Source organism: Rhizopus delemar, genomic scaffold (genome assembly GCF_000149305.1).
Source record: "Rhizopus delemar RA 99-880 supercont3.5 genomic scaffold, whole genome shotgun sequence".
Classification (NCBI taxonomy): Eukaryota; Fungi; Mucoromycota; class Mucoromycetes; order Mucorales; family Rhizopodaceae; genus Rhizopus; species Rhizopus delemar.
Window position 1 is genome coordinate 1,759,970 of NW_027137831.1, and position 24,132 is coordinate 1,784,101.

At 33.8% G+C, this 24,132-nt stretch overlaps 11 protein-coding genes across 11 annotated transcripts; 6 read left to right on the forward strand and 5 right to left on the reverse strand.

The window, feature by feature from the left end:
- Nucleotides 1-1,922: 1,922 nt before the first annotated feature.
- RO3G_07439 (uncharacterized protein) lies at nucleotides 1,923-2,214 on the forward strand (the record flags this gene model as incomplete). Its single annotated transcript, XM_067662029.1, has 2 exons — nucleotides 1,923-1,991; nucleotides 2,059-2,214. The coding sequence occupies 2 exons, from the start codon at nucleotides 1,923-1,925 to the stop codon at nucleotides 2,212-2,214; spliced, it is 225 nt and encodes a 74-aa protein (XP_067518130.1).
- Nucleotides 2,215-2,953: 739 nt separating this feature from the next.
- RO3G_07440 (uncharacterized protein) lies at nucleotides 2,954-4,544 on the reverse strand (the record flags this gene model as incomplete). Its single annotated transcript, XM_067662030.1, has 5 exons — nucleotides 2,954-3,034; nucleotides 3,089-3,150; nucleotides 3,276-3,785; nucleotides 3,864-4,378; nucleotides 4,435-4,544. 5 exons carry the CDS (start codon nucleotides 4,542-4,544, stop codon nucleotides 2,954-2,956), a joined length of 1,278 nt encoding a protein of 425 aa, XP_067518131.1.
- Nucleotides 4,545-6,672: 2,128 nt separating this feature from the next.
- On the forward strand, nucleotides 6,673-7,239 carry RO3G_07441 (uncharacterized protein; the record flags this gene model as incomplete). The annotated part of the gene is made up of 2 exons (XM_067662031.1): nucleotides 6,673-6,782; nucleotides 6,834-7,239. The coding sequence occupies 2 exons, from the start codon at nucleotides 6,673-6,675 to the stop codon at nucleotides 7,237-7,239; spliced, it is 516 nt and encodes a 171-aa protein (XP_067518132.1).
- A 523-nt stretch (nucleotides 7,240-7,762) lies between these two features.
- On the forward strand, nucleotides 7,763-9,237 carry RO3G_07442 (uncharacterized protein; the record flags this gene model as incomplete). Its single annotated transcript, XM_067662032.1, has 7 exons — nucleotides 7,763-7,769; nucleotides 8,012-8,083; nucleotides 8,140-8,214; nucleotides 8,290-8,520; nucleotides 8,576-8,648; nucleotides 8,706-8,997; nucleotides 9,046-9,237. 7 exons carry the CDS (start codon nucleotides 7,763-7,765, stop codon nucleotides 9,235-9,237), a joined length of 942 nt encoding a protein of 313 aa, XP_067518133.1.
- A 2,158-nt stretch (nucleotides 9,238-11,395) lies between these two features.
- On the reverse strand, nucleotides 11,396-12,603 carry RO3G_07443 (uncharacterized protein; the record flags this gene model as incomplete). Its single annotated transcript, XM_067662033.1, has 4 exons — nucleotides 11,396-11,762; nucleotides 11,862-11,941; nucleotides 12,390-12,515; nucleotides 12,601-12,603. 4 exons carry the CDS (start codon nucleotides 12,601-12,603, stop codon nucleotides 11,396-11,398), a joined length of 576 nt encoding a protein of 191 aa, XP_067518134.1.
- Nucleotides 12,604-12,826: 223 nt separating this feature from the next.
- On the forward strand, nucleotides 12,827-13,985 carry RO3G_07444 (uncharacterized protein; the record flags this gene model as incomplete). The annotated part of the gene is made up of 2 exons (XM_067662034.1): nucleotides 12,827-13,497; nucleotides 13,559-13,985. 2 exons carry the CDS (start codon nucleotides 12,827-12,829, stop codon nucleotides 13,983-13,985), a joined length of 1,098 nt encoding a protein of 365 aa, XP_067518135.1.
- Nucleotides 13,986-14,094: 109 nt separating this feature from the next.
- Nucleotides 14,095-14,569, forward strand: RO3G_07445 (uncharacterized protein; the record flags this gene model as incomplete). The annotated part of the gene is made up of 3 exons (XM_067662035.1): nucleotides 14,095-14,107; nucleotides 14,176-14,289; nucleotides 14,349-14,569. 3 exons carry the CDS (start codon nucleotides 14,095-14,097, stop codon nucleotides 14,567-14,569), a joined length of 348 nt encoding a protein of 115 aa, XP_067518136.1.
- A 92-nt stretch (nucleotides 14,570-14,661) lies between these two features.
- Nucleotides 14,662-16,152, reverse strand: RO3G_07446 (uncharacterized protein; the record flags this gene model as incomplete). Its single annotated transcript, XM_067662036.1, has 3 exons — nucleotides 14,662-15,617; nucleotides 15,749-15,820; nucleotides 15,879-16,152. The coding sequence occupies 3 exons, from the start codon at nucleotides 16,150-16,152 to the stop codon at nucleotides 14,662-14,664; spliced, it is 1,302 nt and encodes a 433-aa protein (XP_067518137.1).
- Nucleotides 16,153-17,767: 1,615 nt separating this feature from the next.
- Nucleotides 17,768-18,165, reverse strand: RO3G_07447 (uncharacterized protein; the record flags this gene model as incomplete). Its single annotated transcript, XM_067662037.1, has 3 exons — nucleotides 17,768-17,800; nucleotides 17,830-17,946; nucleotides 18,139-18,165. 3 exons carry the CDS (start codon nucleotides 18,163-18,165, stop codon nucleotides 17,768-17,770), a joined length of 177 nt encoding a protein of 58 aa, XP_067518138.1.
- A 1,345-nt stretch (nucleotides 18,166-19,510) lies between these two features.
- RO3G_07448 (uncharacterized protein) lies at nucleotides 19,511-19,648 on the forward strand (the record flags this gene model as incomplete). The annotated part of the gene is made up of 1 exon (XM_067662038.1): nucleotides 19,511-19,648. One exon carries the CDS (start codon nucleotides 19,511-19,513, stop codon nucleotides 19,646-19,648), a length of 138 nt encoding a protein of 45 aa, XP_067518139.1.
- Nucleotides 19,649-22,240: 2,592 nt separating this feature from the next.
- On the reverse strand, nucleotides 22,241-22,548 carry RO3G_07449 (uncharacterized protein; the record flags this gene model as incomplete). Its single annotated transcript, XM_067662039.1, has 2 exons — nucleotides 22,241-22,291; nucleotides 22,366-22,548. 2 exons carry the CDS (start codon nucleotides 22,546-22,548, stop codon nucleotides 22,241-22,243), a joined length of 234 nt encoding a protein of 77 aa, XP_067518140.1.
- Nucleotides 22,549-24,132: the final 1,584 nt, after the last annotated feature.

The following is a 24,132-nucleotide window of genomic DNA, read 5'->3' on the forward strand; positions in this document are numbered from 1 at the left end:
CTCCTTTCAGTAGAAGTAGACGAAGAAAAATTTATTTGTTGGACTCGTGGGTCTTGGTTTCCTAATAAGCGCAACAATAGTCCTATCATCATTCCTTCAGATTTGAAATCGTCTACATTAGGGGTATCAAATAAAGGATACACTTTGTTGTAGAACAGTAACTGATTGTAATTGACATTAATAAATATAAGTCTTAATACAAGATCATAAAAATAAAATGTAAGTTTATTTAAATAAGATCATACAATCAATTCCAATTAAACATATTCTAAAAGAATATGTATTGTATTCATGAGAGTTCTTTGATAAGAAGAAGTATCAACTAAAATAACAAGATCCAATCCAATGTTAGGAATATTGCTAATCTTTCACATAATTGAAATAACGCGTAAAATAACGTTATTCAAATCAGTGAGGAATTCCCAGAATAAAAGATAATCTATGACAGACATACAAAAGAACAAATGAAAAGTTTTCATAATCACAATCATAATCATAATTATAGATGACACCTGCTAAAGTACCTAAATGTTAGAAGAACACTTACCATAGAAGATATCGAGCTACTCACTCAATAAAATATAAATACCTGCCTTTAATTAGAATAATTTTTACTTTAACTTAAACTGAAATAAAGATCAGTCTCAAAAAGTACATACACTGTTTCTCGATCTTTGTTTCTACCTCTTCTTTTATTATTTTTACCATTATACAACACATTTATGAAATAGACGACAATTTATACGTAGACTTTAGAAGCCTTTTTGAGATGATGAGTGGATAATACGGCAGAGAGCTTCAAAATAATTGTATTGAAACCAAGAAAGAATTGAAAACTTTACCAAAACGTGCAATTAGACTACGCTATCAACCGAAACTGCAGTAGTGAACAGTAGTAATTAAAATGAATGGAGAGATCAGGTGTCCATAGCATAGCGAACAGCATGCAAACCCTATCAGACTTCATATATCAATTGAGAAGTTGTCGGTATAAGTAGATTGGTAATATATGTAACACGATAGGAGTGTATCTGAGGTATATCAGTTAACATAAATGTACTCCCAAGAAAATATAGTTTGTATCTACTTATAGGATATATCGATTATCACTAATTGACACTATAACTCAACAAGCATAAAGAGTCTGCTTGTGGTATGATTTGTGTGGTTTAAAAAAATATAATTCTTTGTGATTTACATATTCAGTGTTAGTTAACCACTGTACGAGAAGCAAAAATTTGTACCTGATATCATCATCATCTACCAGTCTTCGAAATTACAGCATTAAATGGCAGTGGGGAAGCTTTTGAACGACTTGCAAGATGCATTGAGCATTAATCGTAAACAAAGTGTTTGTATGGAGCTATAAAGACAGGGATCTAGCCGATATGCTAACATTCTGAAATCAATTATGCTGGGTTTTCAATTGAGTAGGCTGAAAAGGACACGAAGAAATACATTGAGAACAGTGTGTTGCTTGAGCGTGTTTTATACATTCAAGCATACTCTAGCGATTAGATGCGGGACTAGCATTTGAAAGATATAGGGAAGAGAGGGGTTTAAACTAAATTTGTTATATATATGAAAAATATAGCGTAGCTCTAAGAGCATTTATTACATTTTCAGCCTTCGCTTCGATAACATTTTGATTTTAAACGCAAATCATTGTATTCTGCAATAAAATATAAAAATGTACTAGCATGCTTTTTTGTGTTTTTTGTATTTCTTTCCTGAAAGTTTAATTTCATATTCTAAGCGTTATTCACAAAATAGTAATTTATTTAAGTATGGGCATACATCTACAAACCTTCTTCGGCTGATTTCTAATGCTCCACCAAATACAATAATGAACCTGTTTTCGGTGTCCTTTTATTAAAGTTATCAAGTGAGTTTAAAATGCTTTTTTTCTTCTTCACAAAAATATGCCTCGATTCTATGCAACTGCTTTTCAATCAACTCATGTTGCTTTAACTCAACAAACAAGGCAAGCTGTAAATGCACAACATAAAGTTTCAGCCTTCTTTTTTCCCTCCTTTTCTTTTAATCAATATTCTATAGACACTCGGACTCTATCGATCCCTTTTAAGATCGAGTAAAAAATATGAACAAAATGACAAGATCAAGAACATAATTCAGCAAAAATTTAGAGCTAATCGACATATCACTTCTAGGCCTAAAGTACTTGAATTACTAAGTGAAGCAAACAAGGTATGAATTCAAGTTGAATAGAATTTCTTCCCTTGTCTAATCTCAAAAATGATAGATTAATCAACACTTACAGAAACCCAGTCTACAAATAAAACAACGCGTGAGTCAATACCTGCAGAATGAGATCAAGGAGAAAAAACAACCAGAGAAAAAGAAGATAAAAAAGAAGAAACACAGAAAACGAAAGCCGTATCAAGTTGCTCTTACCGTCACACACTCTTCTGGTTATCAATTTAAACGAGTCAGGGGTTGGGTACAACCTGTCAAGACATCAATGATTATTAAAAAGTTTACAAAGACAGTACAAAAGCGACTGGATCGATATACTGCTTTGCAAGAACAACTAGATATGGTAAAAAAAGAACTTCAATTTGAAATGTCATTAGGCATACGTGATTATCGAAGTTGGTTACAATGTGGTAAAGTGGATCTACGTGTATATGATGAAGAAGAATTAATTTGTTTTTATAGAAAAACATATTAGAGATGCACTGGAATACTATCACAAAAAGAACCTTAAAATGAAAACAATAGAAGAAACTGATGAAAAGAAGAACAAAAATAAATAATATGCAAAAGATCTGTTTGTTCCCCTTTTATTGTTTACTTGCAAAAACAGGGTTTATTTTACAATATCTAATCTGCATAAGCCTGCTTTACCGCCAGAAGCAACCCATTTATGAGCAGTTTCATTAGGGTTCCACGCAACCTATACATTACAACATGTCAGTGGCACTCATCAAAATTAGGTATGAATTACTTTGTGCAAAGAAGCAACGGGATCAATAAGCGCATTTTGATAATCTTTTGCAGAAGATAAATCTGCCTATATTAATACAATCTATTACCAGCTTCTTCTTTTTCAAAGTATATAGTTTACCTGAGTCGTCTTCAAATAATGAAATATCTTGTTATCACAACGTAGTTGGTATAAGACATCCCCTATTCGCTACAAAAGATGAATAAACATACTGGATTACTTTAAAAACTGTCAAAAGCTTTTACATTGTTCTTATTTTTTATCAGTTTACCCGTTGTATCCACACAACACCTTGCCACTGCTATACCTGTAGAACTGACAGATGCCACTTTTTGACAAAAATGACAAAAATCAATGGACCAAATATGTCCATATCCAGAATATGTCATTGGAATTGATTTTTTACTGTGAAAAGTTGCATTCAGACGACAGTTGCCTTCGGAATCACCATAAAGAAATCCCTCCAGGTGATGTCCTACACCTGAAAGAGGTACATGCATCGACCGTGTGCGTGTCACTTCGTGTTTCAAAAAGGGATCTCGAAGATCATGTACATAAACAAAACCCGCCATATCAGCTGAGAGCAAAAAGGGTCGATCAAGAGGAGAAGTCCAACAGATGCTGTGTATGCCTGCCTTACCTACCTCTGGAATATGAGCAAGAAGGACCGGCTGCTGAGCACGAAGGGAAGAGGATATATCCCAGACGACAATGGTTCCTTCAAGTGTGCCACATGCTAATAAGCCTTGGCACCATGATAGACAGAGATTATAGGATTTAGGTAGTTTCAGTACAAATCGAGGCTTCTTAATGATAACTACAAGACAACTAGAGAGCATCAGTCAATTTCTTAAAAGACACATTCATAAAAATTGTTAAAAGAAAAAAAAATTACGGTAGATGACATTGTCTTCTTTCAATCCTCTTTGCTGTCGAACTCTATTTGGATGTGGTATAACCAAGATATAAACGGAGCCGTCACCTATAATAACTGCCAAAATTCCCAGCTTTCCTTCTTCATCACAAGAACTTAATGGACACCACTTTAACTCAGTAATTATTCCAAATTCATGTAAAATACACATATCTAGTTTAGGCGGCGTTGATACTTTTCGGCTGCCATCATATCTCCAAATTTGTATCATGCTATGATAATTTGAGTCATCACCCAATAAGTGCTGCTCGTCTGTTGATTTGTAGCCACCTATGGCCAAATATTGAGTATTCTCTTTATCTCTTCTAGGCACAAAATCTACAGCCCAAATAGAACCTCCTGTATTGATAACAAAAGCATTTTGATTTGGAGCCTCAATCGCATCAAACCTTTTCATTGTTAAGCTATCTTTTTGATCGGGCGATAAGGAAACTTGAACCGCATTTTCACTTGATAAATAAGCTTCTATCTCTGTTCTATTGTTTTATGTAGTTTAATAAACGAAGAGAAGTATACCATACTTCTTATTTACTTGGATACTATCAAATCCCATTCTTCTTGCTCATAAAGTGGTGTATTTATAATTTCGTTATCCTTGACCAAATCCTTATACTCCTCCAAGAACAGCTTCCATTTTTTCATTTTGCATAAGACGTGTAAAAGAACAAAATTAATTTTAAAGAACGATGATTTACAAACTCATTTGGTGGCTTGGTGTGACTGTGTGCTAATGATTTATAAAAAGCCTGAAATTTTTTATTCAGGACATCATTTTATACTTGTTCTTTCTCTCTTGGTTTTATAAAAAAAAGGTAATTATTTTTCTTATTTTATTATACACAAAACCACAAGTCATGTCAGGAGATCCAACAGAGCTTTATGCTCGATTCAATGATGGTTACTCTGTTACACTCGTGGAATAATAATCCATGTTGTCTTAACTGTGATCCACTTGTTCTAAGTGGGTCCGCCTTGGACGACGCTCGTTTCGATTGAGTTGAATGCCTTCTTTTTTCCGTGGGGGTATTCTTAGTTACGAAACATACATTTTATTTTTGCCCTTTAAATATAATAGTAACGGATGAACTTACATATCTTTCTTTTATTTAGGATTTTCTCTTTTTTCTCGAGGATGGTCCTTTTTTTTAAAAAAAAATAAAAACTTTTCTTTTATAAATATTAATTATCGCGTTTCTTTACGTGTTTTAAAATGTAAAAACTGTACATGGTATAACATCTTGATTTGACCAATAAAATTGATCGAGAAAGGATTTGTAGTTTTGTGAAATCACTACGCGAGTTCCTACGAAAAAATTTAATTTAAAACAGCACTCGCATAACAACATCATTGGACGTCCATATACAAGAATATATTAAAAGGATCAATTGCTATTTATGTGTAGATTACGACAATCATTTTTTATTACGTTTAGAGAAGACATACAAATGATATCATAATTACTCTTAAAACACATGAAATTAAAACCTATATTGATAGTGATCTGAAATACACTTGAAATACCTGTGCCTTATATACAAATTTTTAATTCGCCTGTTATTGTTGCGTTTCTAAACAAGTCCAGTTAACACTTGCTTTTTTAGAGAAAGCCTTAGCAGGTCTACTATTCATTGGATATATAACCTCTCCTTCATGTGAAAACAAGCCTCAGTAAATTCGTACGACATGTTTCTAATTAAACTTTATGCCATTTTTTTCACATCCCTGCCCTTTTTTAATGCTTATTTATGGATCCACTTAACTCTCTTCCCATACGCAAACGAGATAGGCTACGCTCGTTTGCTACAGCCACTTCATTTGCTATAAAGCAAGAAATCAACAAATATTACCAACCACAAATGTTTCCGTCGAGAAGTATGGACACTAATGTGCAGAGAACAGATACTTTAGAAATCGAAAATATCTTGAAAAATACCTCAGCAGACACAATTCAACCTGAATGCATCATCTTTCCAACTTATGCTTGCCAACATGACCCAGACGAGTGGAGAATACAAGTGACTGGTTGGACATTTGCTAAACCTGCTTCAGGTCGTCTCGATCGATTTCTATTAGGTACACTTTGCTAAAGAAAGAAGAGAGAAAAATAAAGAAGTTCGGATTAAATAAAGTGTATATAGCGGCAGGGAGAAAATATGGAGGGCTTGCCAAAGATTCACAAGAAGATCTTCACTTTTCAAGTTTGTTAAATCAGTTTAGATGTCAAATTATGCGTATGACTGATGTCAAGCTTAATTTACCACTACTCAAAGAAAATTTTAAAGAAATGTTCATTAATTCGGGAGAAACAGGACGGTTTGAAAAGGAGATATTTTTAAAAAGACATTGGATTGAAATCATAAAAGAAAAGCACTTGAATATAGAAGCACGTTTTCAAAATAATGGTAGGTTGTCCGCATGGATATTACAGGCAAATATTGAGTACTAAAAATAGAATCATACTTTACTGGATTTGTTGATTTGATTGAACCCAATGGCATCTCTGTTATTTCGGATATTGATGATACAATTAAGGTGACTGATATATTGGATGGAAGAGATGCGATTATACAAAATACGTTTTTCAGGACAGCTAGAGAAGTACCTTATATGAGTGAAATCTATAGAGAATGGGCAGCAAAAGGAGCACATATTCATTATGTCTCTAATTCACCTTGGCAAATATACTCTGCTCTTAGCAAGTTTATCTCAAGCAAACAATTTCCTAAAGGGAGTATACATTTACGAGCAGTCAGCACACAGGATTTAATTATGGGTAGACCTGGTAAACACAAGCTGGAAGTAATACAAAAGATCCTTCGTGATTTCCCCCATCGAAAGTTTATTCTTGTAGGTGATTCAGGTGAAATTGACCCAGAAATGTAAATAGTAACCATAAAAAAAAAGATAAAAGATAATAACCTCTATAATAGTTACCAGCAAATATATCATGAATTTCCTGAGCAAGTCATAAAAATATTTATTCATGATGTATCCTCACAACGTGCCATGAACGCAGATCGTCGTGCATCCTCCATGTCATCCCTATCTGATTTTTCCTACTATACTGCAATACGTAAATTCATTACAAAAGAAAATATCGAGCTCAGAAAAAAAGACTCATCTACTCAATTGGCCATGGACGCTATGGCCACAACCGAGGTGCCTGAAGAAGAGCAACAAATGACGGATCCCGAAATACCTGTTGTCACCAAATTAGAACAATTTGAACAACGTATGGAACGTATTGCGAGTACGATGCCTCCAGATGTCTTTACTATCTTTACATTGGCCTCTAAGCTCAAGTTAGATGATACTGTTTCAAAAGCTTTTCAATAATGATTTATTGTGTTGGAACCATTGTTTTACAAAATAGTTTTAATCGAAATGCATCTACACCGTTGAGATAATATCGATAAAGTCTCTTGTCTTTAATAAATCCTAATCGTTGGTAAAGCTCTAATGCTCCTTGGTTGGTATATTCAGTCTCCAGGACCACCTATGCAATTTATTAGTCTCTCTTTTTATTTTATAATAGTCGCTATTACTTCATCTGCATTCATTTCTTTCATTGCTTGAATGGCTGTTTTTACAAGGTTCGAACCGATCGATCTTTTACGATGTGATTTCGACACAGCCAACATGGCAATATATCCACGTAATCTGTCTTTATGCCTATCCACCTTACAAATAATTACACCTACATATTCGTCTCCATCCATAGCCTAATAGAAATTAGTTTGTTTTGTTCTGCATAATAAACAAACATACTAAAAAGCACAAATTAGGCCAGTTATGTATAAAGTAACGATAAGTGTATATAGAATAAGGTTCAGATAAATCGTTTTCAATCAAGTGAATAATGGAAGGTAATTGTAATTCTGATTCATATTGTTTATATTCTATAGTTGACATTTTCCCAGTTTAAAAAAAGAAAGGGGGGGGATTCTGCTTTTCTCTTATTTTAAAATATATAGTCACAGTAGGAAAGCTGTGTTTTTTTTTTTAAGTGTTTTTTCTTTCTTTCTTTCGCAGTTTGATCGATGAGTTCTGAATCAGAAGGTAGTTTGAAATTCTATTCCATTCAGTTGCCATTAACATGTATAAACAGTAGTTGAGAATTTGAAAAAGAATTTGAATAGAGAAAGAACAACAGTTCGATTACAAAAGCAAAATATTGCTGGTAACAACGCTTTTTGTTGTCATCTTTACACCAAAAACTAATCTATGAATAAATAGAACTTGAAATCAAGCTAAAAGAATATCACAAGAGGGTAGAAAAATATGTGGATAATACTGAAAAAGAAGAAACAAGTATATCATTAAAACATCAGCTTGAAGGTCTGTTTAAATACAAGTCATCTATGCATAAACTGACTTTGTTTGTAGAAAGCAATCTAATAAATGAACAATCCAAACAAAGGATAAATCAATTAGAAGGCGTTATCCAAGAAAATGAACAACAGATACGAGTACTGAGAAACACAATTCAAGGCTATGAAAAGCAATCAGCAGAGGAACACCAAGAAATATATCGTCTACAAGATGTTGTCAAACAACTTCAAGCATTATTAACTGAGAAATCAAACTTAATTGATACACAGGCCCTGTCTATTCTAAGTAAGCTATACATGCATTTGATACTATGCGTAGTAGTATAACATATTTTGTTTAGCGCATGAACGCCAAATACAACAGCTTCAGCAAAAGAAAGGAATAGCTTCTAGTAGTAAACCAATCTTAAAAAAGTGCACAAAAAAACCGGCTGCAATAAACCGACAAAGTATAGACTACATATTAAAAAGGAAACAGCAAAGACAAGATACCCAATCTGATTTAGGAAAAGAAAATGTCATTGGTGTTTTACAAGAGAAGACGAACAATGACATTCATTTAACTAAAGTCATAAACCTATCAAAAAATCAGTCACCACCAGTAACTACTACATCCTTACCATCCTCTTTAGCAGTAACCAAGGATACCACAAATGACAATAGCAACGATAACCAATCAGTAGCAGTATTACCTATAGAGCCGACACGTGCTAGACATGACAGAATACATATGCACGGTGAGACTTGTATAAGCTGTGAAAAGGTAACTTAACTTGTATATTATTATCATATAATGCTTATATCAGAGTAGTTTTATGATACAAGACCATTACCTGACGTGAATGGCAGAGACGTTCAATACACGCCAGCAGACCGTATTCAACTTCATTCAAGGCATAGACAACTTCCACGGCAAAGAGCAGCCACACCTCCTGGTTTTTGGGATCTGGAATTTGGTTCACCTGATAATAATGACGCTAGACATATCCGGCATATTCTTTAAATACGCGCCATTTTTTGTGTAATGATTTGGATTTATAAAAATAAAGACAAAGAAGAGAGAAAGCAAACTGGTTTGTATTCATCTAAATTGGGGATAATGATTCTTTGCTTATTGGATTCTCAATCTGTAAGCCTCAACATTATACATTTTCAGGAAATTTTGTGACATAGATCGTAAAGCCCTTTTAACTATTCAAATCAAAATTTTGTTCAATTCTACACGTATTTGCAGTATCCAATAGATTCTTCTTATTACTACATTGCTTACATAATACATGGAAATGATGAGCATACACACTTTTGGATGAAGCATATGGTTTATATATAATCTTGTCCAACATTCTCGAAAACATGTTTATACAAGTAATAATATGAAAGAAGCCTCCTTTTCACAGAGAAACACAGCCGGTCACAGGTGAATGACTTGTTCATTTCCTGGCTACCGCAATTGTTAAGATGTAGGATTTTGTTCAGTTTAAGAGCTAGTTTGGGCATGAACATTCTCCTTAGGCTTGGGATGTTATTCTTACGTTTGACACAACTAAGTCAGATGTGGCAAAGTTGGCTGGCTTAAACGGAGGTTTTGGATCGTCTTTTAAAAGAGCTGCTCGCTAAAGATATCCTGCTTTCTGCGATGATTAGTATTACATGAAGAGATTCTGAGTATATAAGGCGACAACTTGAAATGATTGTTTAAGCAATTTTTGTTTGTTGAGAAATTATTTTAAACAAAATATTTAATATCCTTTGTGGAGTAAGCAAGAGTTGTTACGAGTCGAAAGAATGATATAGCTCACAGAAGCCTGGAAAATACTAAGGTTCTACATGGACAACCGTCTTCCTCAATAGGAGGAACTTTAGTGGTCTTAAATATTACTTGTAGGTCATGAATATTCTTCACAAACTTTAATATTATGCTATTTTCATATTATAAATAAACCTTCCTATACTTGTTAGCTTCATTTATTGTACTTGGGTTATTCTTGCTGCTTGAGGGTATAAAATATTTTCTGTCGGACGTTTCTCTTCATACTACTGCTAATAAGATCTAGTTAGCAGTTTTATGTCTATCTCATCCCTATACTTATTTGATTGCATCACTGGCAAAACCCGTTTATTCATTTTAATATTTAAATGACTATGCATCCATGATTGTTAGTTTGTACAGTATTGATGAGATTTACAACGTATTCTTCAATAATTAAATAACCCGCTTCTTTTTTACATAGTTGCTGGTATTCATGACAGAATAGTAATTCTACATGGTTAGCTACCTATTTTATTCAATTTTGGAAATACACATAATACGAAAAAGAAGACACCCGTATAATTGATGAGCTACCATTATAATACCAAGGATTCGAAGTGTTGCACTTCTTTATCCTCCAATATAAAAGTATTAGCTGATACTGTGAATGGTATGTGTATTAATTTAAATAAAATTCATTTTTGGAACTTACTAAAAATATATTGAATAGGGCTAGGTACAGATAATTAGTCTAATGAGACTATTCGGCATAAATTTTAATTTCATAACAGATCCTAAAGCTGTTATTATCAAAAATTCAAAATAGAGTATGCACATTTCATTTCATATTATTATTCATAAAAAGAGCATACAAGTAAAATGCAATTTAAGGAGAAGACCTATTTAAAAAGAGAGGGCTGATCAAATGCATATCTGTTTTATCTTCTTCAGTTAATTTGAGAATAGATGGTTTGACCATCGAGGAAAGAGTGTATGAAGAGACTCTGGGGTTGAACCTATTTTTTACCAGAATATCATTATGCTTCTTGAGCTGTGCAATGTTTGAGATGCTTTCGATTAGAAAACGCTATCATGAAAAAACTAAAGGTTAGTCAAATATATATCAGATGAATAATTAAAACGGATGAATACCTTCATGCTCCAGATGAATTTTAAAAAACTGAGTAATGCTTCCAGTTTGCCATCAATCTCGGGTTTAATATGCAGTGTACTCTTTAACCACAGTCCATAGATTGAGCTGTCTGGCTCAAAGTGCAGGCTCCACAGACAAATGCTCTCATCTTAAATTTCTACGTGAGACAAGAGAAAGGACAAACAACTATAAATGGATAAACAGAAAAAGATGTTATGTATTTTTATTTACGGCATGAACGAAAAACATCTTACAGTCTCAAAATACTTCCAGGGTTGCCAGAGGAAGCTCATCAGCAATGTCTTTTAACATTGCAAGGCTTCCGGAGAAACTCTTGTAGTAACCAAAGCTAATCTTTAGTTTGTTGGCACATCCGAAATTGCTTGAAGTTTCCAATAAGAGAATATCAGTGTTTTTTAAATCATAAAGGTTAATGATGTCATCAACTAAGTAACTGTAGTTATCGTTCTTGAATAACTCTAGAGCTTTGAGCTGTTTGCCCATCAATAGCAATGGTACTTCGCCATGCTTAAAACCAATTTTGCACCAATATACACTCTCTGCTAACAAAGCAGCCACTGCTTCTAGAAAAGAATAGACAAAGAGAGAATTAAAGGTTGATTCTCTATATTTTTAGTGTGGAATCTATATCTATAAATATAGCTTACATGTTAAACTTAAATCTTAGTATAAACTAACATACAATCAACAAAGAATTACCTACGTTGCTCGAAATGTACTTTCTAAGAGGTTAAACATAGCCTCTTTGTCATTTTTGTAAGAGGAACATCTTTTGTGGTCTTTCTATAGATAGAGTTGTTTTATTGTGATCTGATATGTTATTGATGTGTACATATGTGGCTTTCACTGGTGAAAATTCCATTTACATATGAAATATATGCTTCTGGTAGTAGAAATCCTTTCCTGATGTTTGTTTACATGCTGTTTGCAAGTATCTTTGTCTAGATTAGGACAAGCGGAAATGCTATGTCCACGCCTGATTACATTGTGGCTCTCAGGACTATAAAAATGATTATGCCGATATTCCTTCAGTATATCTTTTTTAAAAGAAAAGTATATTCATCTCAATATGAAAGATCTGGTTATTTTCTAAAAGAAATAAACTCGTCTTTTCAAATGCTGAAAGTTTTTTCATTTTCTTCTTTCTCTTTCTTTTGTTATCTTTAAAAGTAAAAAAACATGTCAATCCAATTTTCAATTCAATTATTTATAAAATAACAACAATATTTACGTTGTAATTAACAGCTGTATTATTAATCATGTTTTCGTCTCCAAAAACTTGAAGACTATAGCCAATATTAGCGCGTCTTTTTTTCGATGATTTTGGAGCTTCAGCTTTCGACTCAACTTTATTAAGCTATACCAGAAGTTTTCTTTTATTATTATCATTAGTTTTATTACGCTGCAAGCCCTGCTTTAGTGTTAATCACTGCGAAACTAACCATTATGAAAGGGTCAATTTACTGGACAAAGCCGGTGAAATTATTTAATCCGGTTAGCCAATCAATTTCCTTGATTCGGCAAAATAGAAAATCTCAGTTGGCCAATCACAATCACAAGCGGTAAATAACTTGGGAAATCCTATATAAACCCTTACCAACATTTTATTAGTAAGCTTTCTTTTTCTTTTTTAGATTATTTATAAGCAAAAAAAAAACATACTAAACAATGGTATCTAAAGTATTTACGTTATTTGGAATGAATGTAGTAAGCAACAGCCCTGCTGCAAATAATGAAAACAAGGAGAATACCCATCCAACTACAGTTAAAGAATACATTGAATTTTTAAAGGACCAGGTTCATGCGCCTAGAGCTGTGACGCCAGTCTTAGTTCCTGATGATCACATCAAGATACAATGTCAAGTACGTGCTCGTATTCCCACTACAGAAGGAGGAGAAATGTATCTTTATCTTTATAAAAACAATCAAGACACCAAAGAACATTTAGCTATTGTTTATGGAGATGACATTCGTTCTCAGTCATTGGACAAGACTTGGGAAAATGAAACAATCATGAACCGTATTGTGAGAGGTGCATATTATGGTCGATTGGAAGAGGTCGTATCAGATGAATGCCGATCTTTAACTTTGACTAAGGATCAAGAAGCTTATTTAGAAGAACAGCAGGCAAAGGCTAAAGCAGAATGGAAAGTATCTTCAGAGGCGCCATTGGTTCGTATCCACTCGGAATGTTTTACTGGGGAGACTGTTCATTCTGCTCGATGTGATTGTGGTGAGCAGTTAGACAGTGCAATGGCTCAGATGCAGGCAGCAGGAAGAGGTGTGATCGTTTATTTGAGACAAGAAGGAAGAGGTATTGGACTTTTGGAGAAATTAAAGTAAAAATTATTACATAGGCATTAATTATAAAAGAATGCAATATTGATAATGATAATATAGAGCATACAACTTACAAGATCTTGGACACGATACTGTTGCAGCCAACGTTTTATTACAACACCCGGCTGATGGCAGAACATATGGAATTGCAAACGCCATATTAAAAGATCTTCAACTAACCGAAGTCGACTTATTAACAAACAATCCAGACAAAATAAAGCAATTAGAATCCTACGGCGCCATTAAGGTTGTTCAACGACGACCTATGATACCAAGATCCTGGTCAACACCAGCACTTAATGATGGAACAAATAGCTCTATGCCTTCACCCTCACTCTCTCATCTTCGTAATGAAATTAGTAACATGGGCGTTTCTTCCTCGCCAGCGTCCTCAGGTACATCAACTCCAAGAAACGAGCTTGACAAGTATTTAGCTGTCAAGGTGAAGAAAATGGGCCATATCTTAGATCTGCCAGAATTCCAATAGATAAATTTGCGTGGCTTGAAAGTGACGGTGTTTTTGAAAGACATCAATTGAAGGAGAGCATTCCTTTTTAACTTGCCTTTTTTTTTATATTTAAAACAATAATAATAAAATGGTCCCTAAAAGTAAGAAGTTTTATTTGAGTTAAATACATATATTGTGTAGTTTATACTTATAAACTTCTTGTAATTAGAAAGACAAAGCAAAAGAGTGCGTATGGCACATCGATATCGAATTGCTGGTAGAATTAAAGATCACCAACGAAAAGAACGTCGAGGCGAAAAAAAGAACCCTAAATCTTATAGAAGTAAGCGCTCAGAAAACAAATGATAATAGCTTAGCTTTATTAATGCTGCTTGTTGATAGAATCAAAAAAAGATCCAGGAATCCCAAATAATTGGCCATTTAAAGAAGAGCTTTTGAATGAAGTTGAAAAACAGAGACAGGAGGCTGAAGAAGAAAAGAGAAAGAAGAAAGAAATGAATAAGAAAAAGAAAAAGTCTCCAGTTAAAAAGGAAACAAGTATTAAAGAGGAAGAAGTTGATTCAGAGGAAGCTGAAATAGATGCAAAGGAAGAATCTGAATAATTTATATAAAAGAGGACACATTTATTTGTACATAAAGTTTTTTTTATTCTTCTCTATCGAACAAAAAAAAATCCTAAACTTACTATGTGGGTTTATTTACAGCGGTCCCTTTTGTCGTCTTCTGCGGACCAACCAGGTCCACAAGTGCAGAATGTAGTTGTAAGTTCGGTCACTTCTTGAGATATACGTTGCACTTCTTGCCTCATGATGGTTGTCATATCTTCAGCTTTTCTATATCCGTCTAATTTGTCTTGTAATTCTTTGGGTAAGGATGTATACAACATTCGAGGTGACCCGAGTACAAATAATGTAGCAAAGGCAGCTTTGTAATCAATAGCGGTATATGTGTCGTTGCTTTTCTTATTCGTGTAAAGTGCATCCATAACAACAGGGTAAAGAGGTGATTTTGTAGTGTCATTAAAAAGTGTATTAATGTATTCTTCTGCTTTGTCTGGTGTAGCTGCACTAAAGGAAGCAAGTGATTTGTTTGCTAAAATAGATGTATACTCCGGAGGAACATTACGAAGTACGAGCTGAACGACATGTTCCAACGTACGAGGCTTTTCTAACCACATATCCTCTGGAATCCGCTTGCAAAAGGACTTGGCAAGTGTAGACCAATTGAGTTTAGATTCTGCCACGTCTTCTTTCGATGGGGCCGCTTTTGAAACCCTGTCGTTTGTTTCCGTTTTGACTTTACACAAGCTAATTGGTGGGCGTTCAGCATTGTAGCTTAAAACAAAGTAACCGCGAGGTCGACCTGTCTCTTTATCAATTGGATTCATTGATTCAAACAAAGTGTCAATGGAGCACCAGTAACTGGGATACTTGTAACGAGCTGTGTCTAGTACAAGCACCATATTTGTTTTTGCATTATAAGCACCGATTGGCGAGAAATGGCCATCACCAGTTTGACCAAGAGTTTTTCTTGAAAAAGAAATAATCATAAATTTTTCAGAAGTTGAAGTAACTAATTCTACATCCCTTTTGAATTCTTCGAAGCTAAAATCGAATGCTCGTTTGACTTGTACATCACAGTGACACTTGGCTAAACATGCAAAGTTATCAAATGTAATACCATTCTTTTTCATATCCTCTTTAGAAGAACAACAATGTAAAAACTCATCTATACACCTTAATTAATATCCATACTTTCTTTCTTTTTTGTTGTTTTGTTACCAGAAAACCATCTCCAATTTCCTTTCCATTTTCTTTTTGGATCTACTTCTAATGCATTCAAAACCATAGCCACTACGCAGTTATTTTTAGTGTTAAACATATCACATAATTATACTCATAATATACCTACATGAACTAGGCCCACAATAAGAAGGTTCAGATTGTGTCGTAAAGTTACCAGTCAGTGGGAAGAATCCTTCTGCATAGCCGTCGTCCATTGCTTCTCTAAACAACTTTTTACCTTCAGGGGAGGCAAAACGTACAAGAGTTACTGGTAATTCTCTTTGATAAAATGTATTTTTTAAATCGTCTTCTGGTCGTTTTTGAACACCAAGCAAATCTCGAAAGGCAGCCGTTGCAGAAGGTGTATTTTGCATTTCTTCATTAGTGCCTGTATTGCTCATGCTGCGAAATTGAAAGTTGATAGTACTAACAACAGGAAAAGCTATAGTCGCAGTTGATTTTCTTAATGAAGTTTTGCGAACTGAGCAACAGTAAATTACATTTTGCCGAGTAGATCGTAGAGTTGTATTCAATCTAAGCATTTTTCTTTTTTGCTACTGAAGAAAGTAAGGAAGTTAGAAATTGAACAATTAAAAAAAAATAATTCAATATCCGCATGATGTGGTTTCTTCATGTTTTCTTAAATTTATATATTTTAATTGGCTAGGTTATCTTTTTATTTGAACCACTTTCTGTTACTGAAGTAGTACAAATCATTGAATTCTTAAACAACATCCAGTTGGCTTTTCTCATCATTGAAGCAAGCAATAGGTATAACAACTAAATTAATAAGCCTATTTGTAGGTTGATGAAAAATAGATAACCGGGATTAAGATTAGATAAAATGAGACTGAAGCTTTTGAATTGGACTGCAGTCAAGTTTAATTGCCATGCTTTCTAAGGTCACCCAATAAAGACAGGAAAACTATAAAGTCCTTCACGTTTATATTTTATGTATTCACTGTTCTAAGGTTCCATTATTCGTTTATTTACTAAAACATTCAATTCAGTTACGGATCTTTTTTCAATGAATTATATTGAAACAATGCTTCCGATTAAAGGAAAGCAGTGACTAATTAGGGATACTATTAAACGCGAGGGAGAACTATATCAACCGAGCTTGATTAAATGTGACAAAACACTGCAAGCAGTTTTATCTCTAAAGCGAAATGTCAGCTCCAAAAAGTCAACTATAAAGGCAAGTGAGCTTTTAATTTAAGATTTATTGTTCACTAGTTTGTCACACTATGTTGAAAAGGACATTTACTGCGCTGCAATGTCCTTGCTGTTTATAATTCATTGAAAAGGATAAAAGCTGGAACGAAATTATGAATAGGAGAAAAAAGACTTTATCAGTCTTTGCCAGAAGAGTTGACTGTTACTCCCTACAACTAAAATACCACTAGAATACTATCATTCAAATTGGCTAATTACAGTGATTATGATTTATAGTTATTGTTCTACAACTTACAAAATCCCATTTTCAATAAAAGTGATTTTCCATCTGTTGCACATATGTCAGTTACTAGGTAACTGTTGTTTAACTATTGGTACAGCAGTTTTTTGATACACAATTATGTATGCACATCTTTTGCTTATTACAAATTCCAGTTCACTGAAATACGTGGTATATGTACTTTATTTCTTATCCTTATTCTTATAATACATATCCTTAACACGAGTTGAATTCTTATAGTCTTTAAAAATCCTATAGCGCGGCCTTCCTGGAAGCAGTGTGCCCAAACTATATGTCCCTTCGATCGTGTTAAATCATGCTATTTGATGAATTCTGTCAGATGTACCCTCACAATCTAGTCGTGGCAATTAATCTTCATATGTCTGCCTTAGTTTTTTGTTTGCACATTCCACAATACTATATGCTCTTTGGACTTAACGTTGGTGTGACCGCGATATCGTCGGGATCAAATACTAGAATATTTAAGCTTGCATCTGTTTAAATAAGCAATCCCGGCTTCCGCGAAAATTCGTAGTTTGGTTTTCGACGATGATGAAGGATCATTTGAGCATCTGACTATTTTCTGAAGCTGCCTTTTCATTTGGTCAACTATGTCTATTACCCCTTCAATTTTTCCATCCTCCGCATAACAACTGTTTTCCAATTTGTCTTTGGCAACGATGTAAAGAAGTTGAATAGTAGGATCTTTGCGTTCTCGTAAACTTATTAAAGGTCGTTTCTGTCGTGTAAAAAAGATTCCCACAGCTACTAATAAATTAAGGCTTGGTTCCTTGAGATGACCGTCAATGAAATCACTTGATGATATCGAGCATCACCGTGCCCAGATGTCACATTTCATTTGTTTCATGAAAGGAAATACATTATTGTTGTTAAATTTTAACACCAATTCTTGGGAACTGACATGACTTACACAGATGATCAAAAGAATAGGCGTCATTTTACATACTTTTTTTCACTGAAAGATAGTAAAGGATTGCTCGATCCAAAATTCAGTATTCACGATGTGTTGAATTGCAATCAGAACAGATGATATGATTTCTGATTCAAATGTCAACACATACAACACATCAGACTTAGTGCTGTTAGCCCATTTGCAATCATCCAATACATAATTAGAATGCATGTTTTTGACTAAATAAAAAGTAAAAGGATGATATTAGATGTCTAATAAGTTTTCATATCGAGTAGTAATATGAGTACTATAAGTGCTATTATGATAATTTCCACTGTCCGTCTATCCTTCAATACTAGTTTGCTTATAAGATCCGTGTCTGGCCAATGATTTCTTGGGAGTACTATTTTTGTCATGTTTTGATATGCCAGTGAGATATAGTTTTATTGTTCTGGACAAATCTTTACAAATGAGCTTGGATAAGAATAGGTCCTGATGATTAACAACCGTCCTGAATAATATGCTTCAGTCAATATCTAGACGGTTTATTACTAGCATCAGTTTATGAAATACTCTTAATGTCAAATCATATCAGTCATCACTATCTTTCGCCATCTAATCTCAAGCTCTGCTCAAACTAATCCAAGTAGTCTTGAAATCTTTCTTTAATAAAAGTGTTTGACTTTAGAAACACTGTCCTGTCTCGTTCATTCTTCTTTGTTCTCACTTTTATACTTAAAGCACCTCAGCGACATCCAAATAAAATCCTCATACACAAAAAAAAGGGGGGTGGCGTGTGGGAAAAAAGGAAATAAACAAGGAAAGGTGAAAAGAGGTTGACATGTCGTACAAGAAAATAATAATAATAAAAAATTGGGGTCCAATAAAAGCTTTTCTCTCCCCCAAAAGTATGTCTTAAAATGGGGGGAAAATAGTATTTCCAACATATAAAATGAATGGATTTTATTCTTTTTCTTCTTTATTATTTATTTATTTATTTATTTATTAAATGTACTCTAGTGAAATACACTTGCCAATATTAATTACAAACCATTTATCAGAACATTCTTTACCTTGGAATAACCTCGATCAACTCTCTTCTTTATGGTCAATCTTTACAAAATACAAAGGCAATATTCGAGATGGATTTCGCTTAGAGAATCTTTCATGGCGATTGTGGTATAGACAATCAGTATTACAAAAGAAACGAAAACCGAATACAGTAAAAGATATAGACTACGATAGTGCAAAGATAACTACAACTACAACGAATCTAAAAAGGACTCGTTCACTACCAAACATTAAGCAACATCAACAACATCAACAATTAACAACACGTAAATTCTTTATCGATGAACAACCTATAAAAAAGAAACTTATTTTGCGTCGTATGTCCAATTTGCCCAAGCCAGTATCATTATTATCTGAAATGCTTTCAAGAACAACTGACACAGCGAAAAGCTCCGGTCTTCGTCGATGTCAATCTCGTTATTGTAGGTTAGATCAATTCTTTTTGAATGCTGCTTAAGTTTCTATACAAAACTCTATTCCCACCTTATTTATTCAATAAAAACTATGTAATTTTTTAATAATTTGATCACAAAAACATCGTGATATCACTAGGCTATCACACAACAAAGCCCTTTATTTTTCTGGCATTTAATTTTACACGCTTTATCAGATAAGGTACCATTTTCATATTAAATATTGCTTTCCTACATCAAATTATACAAATTTAAAAAACAAGTTTTCATGTAAAACTATATATTTTATATTCCATCAACATGAAATTTCATTTGAAAATTTGAAAACACCCTAAATTAAATTATCATGGAAATATTCGGAAACTGTATATGCTTAGGTAAAAAAATAAAAGGAAGTTTAAGGGACCGATACGAGTTTTCGCTTTTGGAAAAAAATAAGGTTAGGTAAGGCAAATCATACACTATTGTACCACTATGACAAAAAATAGCTGCAGTCGCGTAAATTAGTTAGTGTCATTTTATTGCATTAGAATGATTATTCAATCAAGAGTCCAAAAAAAAAATTAGCAAGTAAGGCCACTACCGTAGTTTTTATTCTCTTGTCGTATTGTAACGATTTTAATACCAATAATCATATCTTCTAAACCTTTTATAGTCATCCATTCAACGTCAACAGTAATAAGCTTTTTTTTTTGAAAGCTGTAATCGGTAATTCATTTTGTTTTTGAAAAGGGAAAGTCCGGATGAAAAAATATCGGGCCACTATGCAAATACAATGATTTTCACTTATTATAAAGCGGCTTACGTATCGAAATTAAAAAGCGTGTTTACATTCATTAACACAATACTAATTTGAAAAAAAAAAAAAAAAAATCTATAATTGCTTAGCATTGTTTTGGAGTCACAAATTGATACACAATAGACAGACTCATATTCTATAGAACCTTTCTGGAAGACCTGTAATACCCAAAAAGTCTCACAGTACGAAATCCCTTAAAATCAAATATTAAACGATTGTTCTAGATTATAGCAAGAAAATCCCCTTAACTATTAGCAAACCATGTGGGGCATTTAAGGCATCAGTGTACTCTCTCTCAGATATATTGATTAAGCCAATTGAAGTATCATTATTCCCAAACAATCGTTTAAACACTTGAGTTCTATATATGGTCTCACTGATCCATGAGAAATTGGATAGCTTACATGAGTATCAGGTGTAGCATTTATTTTCTCAGCCGTCCCTGAAGCTCCAGAATTCCTTAAAGCACCGCTTATAGACATGAAACATCAAGAAATGGGATACAAAATAAGCAATTGGTGAGGAAAGCCAAAGAAAACAAGAAAAAGTCAAAGAGTGAAAGAGTAAAAGAGTAGATAAAGCTGTAATATTGTATATATGTCATGGTTTCTTGCTGCTGTTGCTGCTGCTTTTTCTTTTTTCTTAAATGATATAATTATGATTCGTGTAATAGATGAGGCGATAAGAATCTTTTGTAACAATGTAGTGAAATTCTTGAATAACTTCTTAAGGATTTCTTAATGAGTCACAAGAGATCAGCTTTCAGATACGAGCTTGTTACAAACGGGTATAACGTAGAACACTAGTTATGCTATAACAAGCCAATGAAAAAGGGAATATAATATATTGGTTTTTTACTGCAAGTTTGCACATCTTTATTTCTTTTTTAAACAAAAAAATATAAACTGTATTTAAGTGCAAAATGGGCACAGGGTGTCTGTACGCCTTTATTTCCCGGACTAGCTCAATGGTAAACAAAGTATAAGAAACTAAATATTTCTTAAAAGCCCAAGGAAAAGAAAAGAGAGATGCTATGAAAGGAAGGAAAGGATCAGAGCATTATTTTATGAATTCAAGCTATAAAGGGAGAGCCAATATGGCCACAGGAGAGAGTGGAAGGGGAAGGTGCAAGGTGTTGAAGGGTATTGGCATCAAAAAGCAGACGGGTGAGGGAGCTTCAAGTCAGCTACCAACAATGCTCGTTGGAAGCCCGCTCGGGAGGAGTCTTGGGAAACTAGTGGAGGATGTGGGAGACCAGGTCAGTGACTGAGTAGAGAAAATGGAGCCGTCGATGCATACATAGACAGTGGATGACATGTTGTTTTGTCAAGGGATGGGTTTGGCAGTGATAAGGTTGGGGAGCGCCTCCAGGCAACCGTTCTAGTCTTCAGCGGATATATCAATTGCATTCAAGGAATGTCATAGGTAACCAGAGGAAGGGATCGATGCAGAGAATAAGGCAGCGGAAGGAAGAGAGCTTGGAGTGTCGAATGGATAAAGTGGTCTCAAGCTTGCTTTAAAGGTAAGCAGGCTTGTACTTTTGAAATTTTGCAGAGAAGAGAACCGTTAGAGGAAAGGGAAAAGTACGACAAATGGGGGCCAAGCATCTGCCAAAAATCGAGTATGAATGGTCTAAACAGTTTTTGAAATTCTCCACTGAAGCTTTTCTAGCTAACTCAGTAATTCTGTTATTAATGTTGCCACTTACAATAAGACAGTATCTCCTAATGTCTCCCTTATTTCGACCAGGATAGCTTAATAGTGTTGAAAAATGGTAAGAAGGCAAGTATGTGGTCTTATATCCTCGCGAGTCAATCAAAATCTGAACTTCAGAAACTTAATGAACAGCAGCATTATCCATATTGTGATAGCGCCCCTTCTTGTTATACTGATCCAGAGTATTCATGACGCTACCCAAATCTCCAAGAAATACTCACTATGAGCATCAACTCTAGCATTTACCCCAATCATTTCAGCCTTAGATTTGCCAAAGTTTCTGTGAATATGCATGTTGAGACCTGCTTCGTCAATAAAGACACATATCCCATTCCAGATCATATTCTTGCCATTTTTCCATTCAAGAACCTTTTCTCTGCCCAGTTTGAGAGTATTGAGGGTTGTTCTTGTGGACATTACAGGATTCATATTTCTGAGTATTAAAGAGGCATGAAAAACAAGGCACCTAAAATAAAAAGTTAATGTCTGCAAAAAAAAAAAATAATGATATGCAAACTTTCAGTAAAAAGCCAATATCTGATTCCAGTAAGTGCTCGGTGATTATGTTGACTTAGCACTTTATGGCAAATAAGGCGTGCCAAAAAGTCATATAAACTTTTTTATTTCCCTCTTTAAGCTATTTTGGTTTTGCTGAGACATGTAAGCCTGTGATTGTGTGTTTATTCCTTGATGGTTGGTGCTTGTACTAGCATGAAAAATCCTACTTAAATAGTATGTGTAGAATTCAGTGATAGCATCAAATTTAAACACAAATTTAAAAGGATTAAGATTTCTCACTTTTGCAGTTGATATGCGCGGCTGTATTTCGTGGTTCCCTCACTGTAAATGTATCTTGTTTAAGCCGTCCTACTCGGGGCCATATTACATGTCTGGGTGTAGATAGGGTTTAGGCAAGGAAATGCCTAAGCTTTTCAGTTTCTCATCTTTTCATTTCATTTGTACATCAATGCTTCTAATGTTTTATTTTGTATTATAATTTTGTAGGTAATAAAGTTCTAGACGCTTGGTATTTTGTATATTTTGTCTGTTCTCTGTCATTTGTTTATCTTACTTGTTTCCGAGAACATGCCCTTTTTGTTCGACTTCCCTTACATTTCACCTGGCAATATGTTTCGTAGTTAGAATTAAAAAGGCCATGAACTGTTGTAAAATAAAATTCAATGAAATTAGACCTTTTTTTGTATATGTGATATTCTTGGTTATTATGAGAAGAAGTTTGATACTAATTCAATCTCACAGAATTGAATTCTTGTGTTAAATTTCGTGTTTGTAGAAGAGGTAGCTGCTACGTTGTGTTCAGGAGACATTGCATAATTATAAAGCTACCAAAACCGTATATATATTTTATTTTGCATTTTATTTCGAATAGAAAAGGCACATGCAATTGTAAATAAAAAAAGCATTTCAAAATTAGTAACAATGATAATATTAATCATCTGAAATACTATTTATCTATCAATAAACTAAAACTAGAATAACTAACACAACTAGAGATAAAGTATGAATTAACTACTTAATAATTTATGTGTGAAAAGGGGAAAGTTAGAAGGGATAAATCCGTCTTCTATGCTGACGAATAAGTTTTACGGGGACAATATGACATCTGATAATCCATAAAAGCTTAACTTATTTAAAATACAAAACACATACAATTTAAGAGCCCATTCGAGACATGAATATGGTAGTCTAAGTTCCTTCCTTTCTGTTGTGTTCCAAAGATAATCACTGTATAGTAATCAAGTATTATTAAAGATTAGTAGTGTGAGTCCATGGAAATATAGAAGTATTAGTTGTATACCTTACTTAAAATAGACTGGTGAATGAGTAACAAGAAACTATATTAAATTATGTAAAGATCTGCATAGTACATATAATAACATTTACACTGTGAAAAGTATATAAACTTTGAACAAATATTATTAAATAAAATCATATAAAACTTTAGGTCCTATTGAATTCTCAATTTTTATTATCTTTTTTGTGAACAAAACG